Here is a 12509-nt window from a genome sequence, read left to right on the forward strand (position 1 = left end):
TATCCTTGATGTTCTGGGTGCTAAGCAACTTGCCTAAGAATACTGAGACTGGTAAGTTTTATAGGGGGATTCAGACTTGGGCCATTTATTTTATTTTTATTTCATTTTATTATTATTTTTTGAGAGAGAGAGAACATGGACAGGGGAGAGGGGCAGAGAGAGAGAGAGAGACAGAGAGAGAGAGAGAGAGAGAGAGAAAGAGAGAGAGAGATTGAGAGAGAGAGAGAGAGACAGAGAGAGAGAGAGATTGAGAGAGAGAGAGAGAGAGAAAGAGAGAGAGAGAGAGAGAGAGAGAACGAGAATCTCAAGCAGGCTCCAAGCTCAACATGGAGGCCAACACAGGGCTCGATCTCACTAACCTGGGGATCATGACCTGAGTTGAAATCAGGAGTTGGATGCTCAGCTGACTGAGCCAGGAGTCCCTGGACCATCTGATTTTAAAGCCCTGGTGTTCTACCATAGCTATGTTACTGCTTCTAATGATGAGATGGAACTTTTCATTTTTGTTTTTGTTTTTTCCTGTTGAGAATTTCTAAAGACACTTTAGTCTGTCTCTTGCTTAACTATATAATTTAAATGATGAAAATCTTCCCATTTATGCAGACATATCAGTGGCATCCAGCATCATGGTTATTAAATTATAGAACACAGGTTATTTTCTGGTCTTCAGAGTTCTACTTCTCTTCCTCCAGGACCATTTTTGGGAGGTCCTTTCTCAAAAGTTTCTCTATCCGTTTCAGAAGATGGAAAAGTTTGAACAGCTCACACCCCCGTGCGCATGCTCCTCCAGGGGTCATTGATGCTCCCCAGGCCCCGCCCCACCGTGCAGCCCCCTTTGGTGCTCGAGGGCTTACCGTGCCTTTGCTGATGATAAAGAACGTGTCCCCTCTGGCACCTTGCCTGATGATATACTCCCCATTCTCATAGTGGGTCTGCAAAACAGAAACAGTAACAGAAAAAAAAACATGAAGGAGGGAGTAATATCACAAACAGCTCAACCTCTTCAGATGTCAGCTCTGCAGGGATGCATTCACCCTGATGGAATTTTCCCCAAGCCAAGAATCGATCACGATTTAAGAGTAACAGTGAATGAGCACAACAATCACAAAGAAATCAGGTTTATCATGCTCGCGTTTAAAACTGTTTCGTGAATGCCATCTTTCTGGGTGATTATATTCCGATCTTTAAATCCATTCATTTTAATAGTTTGATAAAAATATTCTCTCTCCCATCGACTGAGCATGAAATAAAACAGCAGAGCTGCTAATTAAACTGGTCTTTTCATTTTGTCATTCTCGTTTGGGTTTTAGTATTTTTATGATGATACCCTCCCCTCCCCTCCCCCCGCTTTTTTTGAAGAAATTACTGTGGCATCTAAAGATCTTCATTTGGAAACCAGATTGATTTTCACTGTGGGTTACATGGTCTTAGGGTGAGTCTGAAGGCACTGCCTCATGCTTTCACGCCCTTGCTTCGGTCATTTAGATTTGGCCTCTGTCAAACGGAATGTTTTCATTTTATGGACTGAGTTCTGGTCCAGCATCTGGGAGCTCATCAGCTAACAAATGAAGAGCAAAGTAAGGCTGCAAAAGGGTCATCACTCAGTGTGTCAGAGCTCAGATTTGGACACAGTCACTAGGTCCGTTCCCAGGGTGAAGATTACTCCTGCCATGAACAAAAGTAATTTCTATAAGGCGAGGTGGGAAAAAGTATATTGCTGGGTCAGGAGCTATAACAGAAAAATGACACTGTGCCATCTGGCGACACTCCTCTCTGCGGCTCAGCAAGGGAGCTGTATTTGGGGAAAGAAAACGTACTTTATGCACTCCCTAGGAAACAGATTTCATGGCTTACATGGGGTATCCATCAGGCCAACGACTGTGATGTGTCCTTATATACTTCACTATCATGTTCCTTAATGCTACTGTCTATTCACTCTTTTTTTAATGTTTATTTATTTATTCTGAGAGAGAGAGACTGCTAATGCACAGTGGGGGAGGGGCATAGAGAGAGGGAGAGACAGAATCCCAAGCAGGCTCTGTGCTGGCAGCCCGGAGCCGGACGTGGGGCTCGAACTCACAAAACCATGAGATCCTGATCTGAGCCAAGACCAAGAGTCAGACACTTAACCAACTGAGCCACCCAGGTGCTCCCATCCACTCTTACAACCGCCTTTTGTTAGTACCTGACCGTGAGAACAGCCATAACTTCTTTTGTATATCTAGAAAATTAACGTATTACTTTTCCTTTTTTTTTCTTTTTACTCGTAACAAGTTATAAAAATAGGATTATAGAGTGCATATTCTTCAACTGATTTACTTCATGTAAGAAGCTATCCACGCTCCACTGTCACGACTTGTTGTTTGGGAAAGAAAAGGTCTTTACGACATGCAGATTTTGAAAAAAAATGCCTCAATCTCACCAACATATCTGAGTGCCTCCGAGTCAGGCCCGGTTCTAGGCACTGATGATACAAAGAGGGGTAGGACAAAAATCTCAGAGTAGTAACCATCCACTGAATGTTTCTCCTATGGTGCAACATTCTATAGGCACACAGTCCAATACAGTAGCCTCTGGCCACATGCGGCCACTGAGCAGTGACATGTGGCCAGTGTGTCTGAGAAACTGAATGTTTTTGTGTATTTCGTTGCCTAGATTTTTATCCTTAGTAACAGCGATGTTACATTATGTTCCATTTATCTTCCTCTTTGTCATATTTCTCACTTGCTTCCTAATCTGAAACCTCTTGAACCCCCCCCCCCCCCAAACAAGCCAGGGTACAAACGCCATACTCCACGTTGGTAGGGTTTGGGTCCGGTCTGTTGTCTAGCCTCACACTTTCCCCAGGCTTCCCCATGGAGAAGGTTTTTGAGCCCCATCAGTAGTATGAGGATAAGTCACCGCTGTCGAGCAGCACAAAGTCTCTCCGAAAAGAAGAGAATTCGCAGCTTACAAGAGACCACGTAATGGTAGCAAAAACGCTGTTATTTTGGAAAAGGTAGAAAAATGCAAATAAAAAGCACCAAACCTGGAAGAAACTTTAGCTCATCTGAGCTCATTTTTACTTATCTCCTTAACAGCACATTCCTCCCCATGTGACTGTCCTTTCCTTTCAGAAAGCCACAGTGATTTATACTGTATTACCCTACATATCTAAGTGCGAAGGTAAGACTTTCTCAGGGACAACACCACTGCCATCTTGACGCAGATAATCCTTTGCGGGTGGGAGCTGCCTTGGCCAGCTGTTGGGTCTCTAGCAGTCACTGTCAGCTCTATCCCCCGGATTCCTGAGCTGCTTTAAATCCCGAAAGTGAACCTTGTGGCAACCAACAATGTCACAAGACATTGCCAATTACCGCGGGCGGGGGGGGGGGGGGGGTGCAAAACTGTCATTTAGATTCGGTTGAGAATGTGTGAGCTAAATCTTTTATGGTTTTCTGGACCTGAAACGGCAATTTATGATGTCTCTTGATAGTGTGTGTGAACCAGATCATTCTTTGGCTTCCCTCAGTGTCGGCTTGGATCCCTGCAAGGTCTAAGGCCTCATGCTTGTGGTGAGCATTTGGAGCCGGTCACTAGCTGGGGGCACGCCTCTGACTGTCAGCTTCTGCCCTGGCCCATGCAGGCCTCTCTGGGGGGAATGCCTAGTCTCCTCCACAGCATGGTGATCTGGGGGAGAGCCACTTTCTTCTATGGCGGCTGGCTTCCAAGGGCGCAAAAGCAGAAGGGGCCAGGCTTTCCCAAGGCCCAGCCTGGGAACAGGTCCTGTATCACTTGTGCTACACTCAGAGGGTTCAAGCAGGCCCCAGATGCAAGAAGGGGGGGCTGCACAGAGGTATGAACCTTAGGAGATGGGGTGCATCAGGGCTGCTGAAACACAGTCTCCCACAGACCTCACGCTTCACATGCGTGAGACGGAGCTCCCGACCTTCTCCCAGCCCCGCCTCTCCGTGACTCTTCTCCATCATCGATGACAAGCACCTTTCCTGGTACTCGTCCGATCAACTTGGAGTCCCGCTTGACTCTTCCGTCTTGTAGGCCCACAACTACTCTGTTAATACGCCCACGGTCTCCACCTTCAGTGGAGAACTCAGTGACTCTTCAGTGTGCTTTTCCAGGCGCCATGTTCTCCTGCCCTGTCACCTCCTAACTGGGATATCCACTCCCACCCGACCCCTCGGTCCCCCTTCTTACCTAGCAGCCAGGCGGTGCTGTTAACACACAGTCAGCCCGTCTGCCCCCATGTGCACGGGGCCCCCCAGAAGCTGCAAGGTACTAACGGCTTCTGGTCCTTTCCTTCGCCGGCCCCACCACCCACCTCCCTCCCTCGCACTACGCCTGCTCTATTCCCACCACTCTTCTCGCCGTTCCTTGAACACCCGGGCCCATCTCAGCACCTCTGTGTAGGCTCTGTCCTCTGCCTGAGATGCCCCTCCACACCGCACAGCTCAGAAGGAGCTATCTCAGGAGAGGAAGGTTAGCAGAGGGCTGACGGACAGAAGCGAGGGCATCAAGGAATGCTGAAGGTAAAGTAAACCGAGAGCTGGAACCAATCCTTCTGATAAAGAAGGATCCACCGGCAGCCCCAGAGAGACTGCCCTCTCTCTTCTCTACCCTTTGGTATCCCGCTGGGGCTCCCTGTTGGCTGGGGTCAGCTGGAAGTCAGGAGACAGTGGAGCCCTCCCAATTCAAATCAGCCTCTGGACAGACGGAAGGACCCAGGAAAAGTGAAAAGTAGGCCTGTGGGCGAGCAGAAGGCATCAGCCCCACGTTTACCATATCAGTCTCTTCTGAACCACCTTTTCCTCTAGAATGTCAGCTCCACAAAGGAATTTGTGTTTTCCCTGCTGTTCCCCCTTGCACCTAGCAGACCACCTGGGTGTTCGCTCAATACTTATCAAGTAAATGGCTTACACGGTAAGGACGCTTTGTGCCCCACACAGCGAGGGCTCTTTCCCTTTTGCTGGTTTGCCCCCACCACACGGGTCCACTGCTCCAGGAACTGGGACGGGGTCAGAGCCAAGAGGGGCAGCCTCTCATCCCACAACTCCTTCTGGGGTGGAGGGCCAGAACCCTGGCAACCGTCCCCAAGAGTCTCCTTTGAGCCACATGCCTGTTCTTAAATGAGTGCCCAACAAGACGAATGGGATTCCTCTAAACGGTTTTCATGGCTCAACGTCACCCCATGGTGCTGGCAAGAAAACCCTTCAAGTGGAAGCAAACCCCTAGCCACGGGAAAATGGGAAGGAGGGACTGCAGAGGAGCCCAAAGGGTGTCTGCTTCATGAAGCAACCCAAGCAGTCACTGCAAGGCCAGGACTGAGACGGGGGTGGGTGCAGAAGGGGGACGGGTAATGCTGAGACACTAGGCTGTGAGAAGAAAAGACTCAAGTCACACTAGTGGTCTTCAAATCCGCTCTGAACTGTGGTGAAGCAGAAGGAAGCAGCCTCCCCGGGTGACCTTCTGGAGTGCGTGTGTGTGTGTGTGTGTGTGTGTGTGTGTGTGTGTGTGAGAGAGAGAGAGAGAGAGAGAGAGAGAGAGAGAGAGAGAGAGAGAGAGAAAATGAAGGGGAAGAGATCAAGGGTCTCAGTGGGCACTTCAGTACAAGGAGGAAGTGGATAGAGGTCTAAGCATCTCCAAGGTGGAATGGGCCACCCAGTGGGCAGGGGCCACCCAGTGGGCAGGGGACACCACATACGGAGCACACGTCAGCAGAGATGGGGTGAGTGGTGGCCAAGCCACTGCAGAAGAGACTGAGGGCAGCGCCCAAGGATGCCTCAGGGTGAACTTCAGGGCATCTCCCAGCCTTGAGATGCTTCAATTCTCGGACAGGTTGTATTTCCCCAAGATGGCCACCGAATAGGTTCCAGGCCACAAGCTGCTCTGGGTGGTGCCTTTGCCATTCTCCCATCAAGAGCTGGAGCCTCACTTCCCTCCCCTTGAAACCGGGTGGCCTTAGCAGCTCTTCTGCACCAGCCTGTGTGGAAGCCATGCCACATGACTTCCAAGGCTATCTCAGAAAGCTTCCACCTGGTTCTCAGGGGTCTCCATCCCAGAAGCCACACCAGGCTGTGAGAAGCCAGAGCCACACCTTGGGGCGATGTGCAGGGGATCTGGGTGATAGCGCCACCCACACCTGGTCCCCAAGTCACCTCACTGCAGGGAGACACAAGAGTGTAGGAGACTCCCAGCTGGGTCTAGTCTCAGTACCTGACTGTCCCCCTTTCAAGTCCCACATGTCATGGAGCGGAGATAAGCCATCCAATAGTGTCTGAATTCCTAACCCAAGGAACCTAATCCACATAACAAAACGGTTCTTATTTACACAGCTACGCTTTGGGGTGGTTTGTTACACAGCCCTGCATAACCCAGACCAGATCCCAGCGCTGGGCTCCCCCCTGCTCCTGGCGGCTCTGACTCTGGCTGGTCCTGGAGTTGACATCCTGCCAGCAGCTACCTCCCCACCTTTACGGTCCCAAGGGAGAGGTGAGGGGACAGTGCAGGACACAGCCCAGGCAGCTCTCAATCTGTCATACAGGGTAAGGCGCACTTGCGGCCCTCATCTCAGGGCAATTTCACAATAACCCCAGGAGGGCTTCCATTAGGGAACTGGAGCAAATGGCTTCAATGCCTGGCCCAAGGTCCCACTGCCACCAAGAGGCATTCAGTGCAGCATTCAGTGCAGGTGACTCTCTATCCATGCCCCGCTGTGGCCTGTGGTGGAGATGGGAGGGAAGGACGAGCATGTTGCTCTACCTGCCCCCCTCCACCTGTGGCTGGGTCATTTGATGTGGACAATAACCAGTGTTTCCTAGGTTGCAAAGAACAGATGTGTCCAAGTCCCTTGCAACGGCAAACAAAGAGATTGCTCACAGCTCCCCAGATGTAAGCCCCAGAAAACCCAACCACAACCGGCAAGTGGGAAGGTACCGCATCACCAAACAGCATAGTGGTGTTTCAAATCCAGGAGTCAAATCATGGCACTAGACCCCCGTCTTCTGTCTCCCTTACCGCGCTGTCTTCCCTGAGTAGCTTCCCCTGAGGGTCCCCAGTGAGCCCCCCAGGGGCGGGCTCCCCATGCTCTCTCTCTTGCGTGATCTGCATCCTTTCGTCCCAGGGAGTGGACACTTTGAGAGGAACATCTACTGTTTATTTAATTTGTGGAAATTATCTAATGACCTTCCCGATGTCATCTGACACGGTTTTGTCACCCAACACCTACAATTTTCCTATCAGTGATTTTAGTTTACCTTTACTGGCATGTGCCACGTGTATTTCCAGGCTGACTCAACCTGGAAAACCCAGGATCCACAGAAAGGCCTCAGGGATGGTGGCCAAAGGCGGTGCAAGTTTGCAAAAGATAATGTCAATGATGCCATGCTCCCTGGAGACATCCGATCGCACCTGAGGGGGAAGATGGCCAAGCAGGCTGATTCTTGAGAGTCTCTCTAATTATGCCAATCAAATGCCAGCAGTTCCATTGTTTTTTGAAGGTTACTTTGCAGCTCTGCAATTTGCTTATTTCAAATTCAATTGCAGAAAAGTACAGAAGGTAGAAGAAGCCACCTGAGCAGTTCAGCAGATTCCTTTAAAGGTTTCCACGGTCATTAGGATAAAAGCCAAACTCCTGAAAATGGCCTGCAAGACCATATATAGTCTGCTCAGTGTCCCCGTTCCAACCTCCTGTCACTCCTGCCTCTCTGTCCTCCAGCCTCACTGCACCTCTGGGGTCCACTTCTCAACTACCACCACAGTCCCTCCCTCCTGTCAGGCCCCAGCACTCCTGGTGCCCTACACCCCCCACCACTTCTCACCTCCTTCTCTTCCCCACCTGAACCTTCCCCCACCCCAAACACCCCTGGCCACACCACTTCATTTCACTGTTCTTTCCTGGGCTTGCCGGTACTTACTTGTATGATTTTTGTAATGGGGTTCCTCACCAGATTAGCCCTGCTTAATCTTCAGCTTTCCAGAACCACCCATCGTCACCTTAGCAAGGCCTCTACCTCTAACACAACAGCCAATCCCAGCTGCCTCTCGCTGTCTCCACTGTTGACCCCCTAAGTCCAAGCCAAAACGATGTCCTGGATTTTTGGAACAACCCCCATCTGACCTCCCTGCCTCAGCCCCTGGCCTTCACTGCACCCCACACCCTCTTCTGTCTGTGCTTCTGTAACCAAAGTGACGGCCCAAGTAGCAAGTCAGCTGACATCACTCTACTGCTTAAAAACTCCCAATGGTTTCTTGGCGGATGCAGTTTGACATCAACAACTTCCTATGGTCTATAAAGAGTTCTCTGCATTCTAGCTCCTACCTGCCCTCCCGTCCTTACCCCTTCTGTCTTACCCACACTTGTTCTGTTTCAAAAACTCTGTTGTTGTTGTTGTTTTTCTTTTTTCTGTAGCTTGTACTCACCAGACTGGTCCCACCCTCAGAGATCTGCACCCAGTAGAGCCAGTATCTAGAACACTATACTCAAGGTCCTGGTCAACATCTTGTTCTCTAGAACACCGTCCTCAAGGTTATTCTCAACATCTTGTTCTCTAGAACACCGTCCTCAAGGTCCCTGTCAATGTCTTGTTCTTGCCACTGAGTCTCAACAAGGCCTTTCCCGACCACTATCATAAATGGGCCTCCACCACCATTCGCTTTCTGCCCCAGCAGTTAGTGACTACTTGTGGACGAACCCAACTACAAGTCACAGCACAGCCGAGCCCCCTGTGAGAAAGACCTTCTCTCACACCCTTCATGACTGGCAGTTATCTTTCTTTTTTGTTTGCTATCTCGACCCCTCCTCCATTACCTACCACTCAGAGGATTTAGGAGATTTTATATTATAGCCATTGTTTTGCTTAGAAGACTACCTAGCTAGCATTGTTCACAGAAAAGGCATTCAACTTGTAAGCTAAATGTCCAAATGTAAACAACATGTCATACCAAAGGTAATACTTTTCGAGTTAGGCAAAGCCGGTTTTCTCCTGGCTACCGGAAAGAAGGGGGGTAGCTTTGATCGTTATTATGTAGGTCTCTGGATTCTCAGAATTCAACATTAATATGTAAGTGTCCACTTAGACTTTCAGTTCTCCCCGTACGTGCTGATATCGGCAAAAGCTCTGGACGACACTCGATACAGTGCTTCACGGCCTTGGTGCTGCTCTCCGGTGAGTCCACAGGACGCCTTTTTAGTTTTCCATCAGACTCTACCATGGATAATAGATATACTGTGTTCCAGCTGCCAATTTTCTTTTCAGCCCCAACTCTAACACCTAATCTGTCACTGAACCTTAGTTCATGTGAACTAAAACACAATATATCATTCTGAAGTCAATTCTCACCTAAATCATTTCAGTCAGATATCATATCATTTCGCTTCGTACTTGAGTTTATTGAAGAGCTACCCTTCATTCTTTATTAAAACATGGAACATCTATTAATTGACGCTGTCCTAACAATTAAGGGTCATGTAATACAGACCACTAGAATAATTGCTAATGATTGGAAAAATCACTGCAATAAGTATACACCACCTTTATTTGCCTGAATATCTAATAAATGCTTTGAATAGAAAATGACAGTTGGAGAATTGGTGAGTCAAGGACACGAGAAATCTTGAGTCTTGATTCCTGCCTCATTTTTTTCAGAAGATAGTTGTATCTTAGAGGAAGAGCATGATGTCAAGCAGAAAAACAACTTTCTTAAAAATGCTAGCATCTGCCTTTCTGGATCCTACATCAGTGACGTCCTCAAAATAAATTCTTCCCTGTCCCTGATGCCTCAGTTTTTTTTCAAAGACAAGAATTACTAACGGAAAATAAGATCACCAAACAGCTTGATCAGTCAGAAGACATGCTAGTTAGGTAGGTAAAAAAGTATTTCTTGGCCTAAGACTTCTCTATTTGGTAAAATCATGCCCATTTGAGATGTCTGGACTGGGATTACCTACGGTGACAAGAAAGACCGACAGCTAGTCATTACAGGAACATACGCTTTCCACATTGTTATCCTTGATTTCTGGTGGTTTGGTCTTGGGTGAAAACTGAGGGGGAGGAAATGATCAACGAACACACCTATAAACTAGACTTTTCTCCTCCTCCTCCTCATTCCATGGTCACCATGGATTTCATCACAGAACTAGTGCTCTACCAACAACTGACAACAATATTTTTAGTGTGTGTAGATTTTCATAAATTGACATCTTCCTCTCACAGGACAGTAATTATCAAGGGGACAGGTTCTGTTATGAAGCATTTTCTTAGATAACATTTAACCTCATTACGGTTACAACGTTTACTTACTCTCCTTCCAAGCCTCCAAAGAAAAATTACCCTTTCCTTCTACTACCACTCACAAATTAGCCAGAACACCAAAAGAACAAATAGACTCACGGAACATTTTTCTGACAACTCCCCTCCCGCCCACCACGATCATCCTGTCCCAACCAATTGGACATCTGGAATATAGGTCGCTCTATTATAGAATTTTTTCTACCTCAGTGCCACGCCTGGCCTTACACTAAGAACATCCCTCATTTATCATCAGTACTTTGTCACACTTTTTGGGCGGGACAAGAATTTGGCCCCGAGCCTGCTCAAACTAACCTGTAGAATCCTCCTTCACCAAGCCTGAACATCGGGTCCACATCAGAGACCCCGTTAGAGATTTGGTCACTCACTAATTTTAAGCACTATCATTTATCTGTGCCTTCTATGAATGAGACATTGCATTTGGCACTGGGGCCACCAAGATACCCAAGACACAGCCCCTAAGTCGAGAGGCAGCACAGCATGTTGTTCAACAGGTCCCCACCCTGCCCCCAGGAACCATCATGCCACTGAGAGGGGGAATGACAGGATTTAATAAGGAATCCACTCTTAGAGGACTCACAGGTCCCCCACAGAACCCAGACACCTTGGAAGAAACCCAAGTTTGGGCAGAAAAGGTGGCTTTTTCATCAATACATATAACTCAGACTTCTGGATAGACAACCTGCCTCTCGCTGCCCAAGCCACACCACCAGCCTAGCTCACCAAGACACTTTAAGACACAAATAGCTGAGGCCATGACTGTTAATCTGTGCCACTTTCATGGCTGAGGATTTGCGTCTCTGCAGCTGTCCCATGGCACATTCCTCGAGGTCCTTACAGCCCTTGATGAAACATTCCTCACTTGCCTGTGACACTGTTTATCAAACTCCTTCACCCTGAACTTTGCCTTAGGGTAATATGATCTATTCCAACTACCAGGGACTTATGCTCGGTCCTTACTACTTGAAGCATTACATTTCCATCTGCCTTGATGGTGCTAGAAGGATCCTGCCTCCACTGAGATGCCCACTGTACCTGGAACCCAAGGATTGATCTATAAATCGGTCCGACCACATTGGGTAAGGTAGACATGGTGGGAACAGAATTATCAAGCAGGTCTGTGTGTATGTCTGTATGGTCAGATCCTGAGGACGTCTTGACATGTAAATCATCCTTGCCTTAACAAGGTACTGAGGTGGACTCTTACCGGCTTCCAGAGTGATGAAGAGAACAGGTATAAAATCCCTGGGGCGAGAAGTCCTGGGACAGTGTAAGCTTATCTTAGGAAATTAATTAATAACTTTGCCAAGATGTATCAAGCCAAGAGGCTGGCTTAGAGTCAGAATTAAGATCCTCTGCAGTGCAGTGGGCCCAGAGGTGGCTTCTTAAAAGAACACGATTGTCACCATGATGAACAGGAGTTACTGGCAGCTTTGCATCGTCCTGGAGTCCAAGGGACCAAGGAAAGCCTTTCCTGCATCTGTTGTGTGCCCCGTCCTCAATGCAATCCATTAAAGAGGTCATGAAATCCGTTTAGTGGATTCCAAGCAGAATTTTTTTTTAAATGAAATAAAACAGAAATGTCAAATACATGACAGAAAGATAGTATAATTTAATTTTTTTTAACATTTACTCATTTTTGAGAGAAAGAGAGAGAGAGACGAGCAGGGAAGGGGCAGAGAGAGGGAGACACAGAATCTGAAGCAGGCTCCAGGCTCTGAGCTGTCAGCACAGAACCTGAGGTGGGGCTTGAACTCATGAACTGTGAGATCATGACCTGAGCAGAAGCTGGATGCTCAACCGACTGAGCCACCCAGGAGCCCCAGGACGTTATAATTTATAAAAGTTTTAAATGTGTGTCTATGAATATTTATATGCATACTAAGCCCTGACATAAAATGTATTTCTCATTACCCAAACACTACTTTGACAAAATAAGTACTCTTCTTTCTTTACAAAAGCAATAACATCTTCAGATCAGGCAGGTATGCTTAGTTCTTCAGGAATTTTGGTATCATTAATAAAAACACTAATATTGAGTGGGCTTTTAATTGTTTTACTTTCGAAAAAGTGGGTATAAGTTGAAAGTTCTGGATATTCTCGAAGAGGATGTATCACCTCTGTTTAAAGAAATGGCACTTTGCCTCAGTTCACTGCTTTGCCTTCTCCCTCTCTCCAGTCTCTCCCCCACCCCCAATCCACACC

At 47.7% G+C, this 12509-nt stretch overlaps 1 protein-coding gene across 6 annotated transcripts in view; it reads right to left on the bottom strand.

Moving 5' to 3' along the window:
• Positions 1 to 12509, bottom strand: part of PRKG1 (protein kinase cGMP-dependent 1) — a 1254852-nt gene that overhangs the window by 218908 nt on the left and 1023435 nt on the right. For all 6 annotated transcript variants that reach the window (XM_023240288.2, XM_023240287.2, XM_023240289.2 and 3 more), the window contains one exon: positions 855 to 932. In XM_023240288.2, coding sequence (XP_023096056.1) covers positions 855 to 932 — 78 coding nt within the window. The remainder of the gene's footprint in view (positions 1 to 854; positions 933 to 12509) is intronic.

The sequence above is a fragment of the Felis catus genome, chromosome D2 (genome assembly GCF_018350175.1).
Source record: "Felis catus isolate Fca126 chromosome D2, F.catus_Fca126_mat1.0, whole genome shotgun sequence".
NCBI lineage: Eukaryota > Metazoa > Chordata > Mammalia > Carnivora > Felidae > Felis > Felis catus.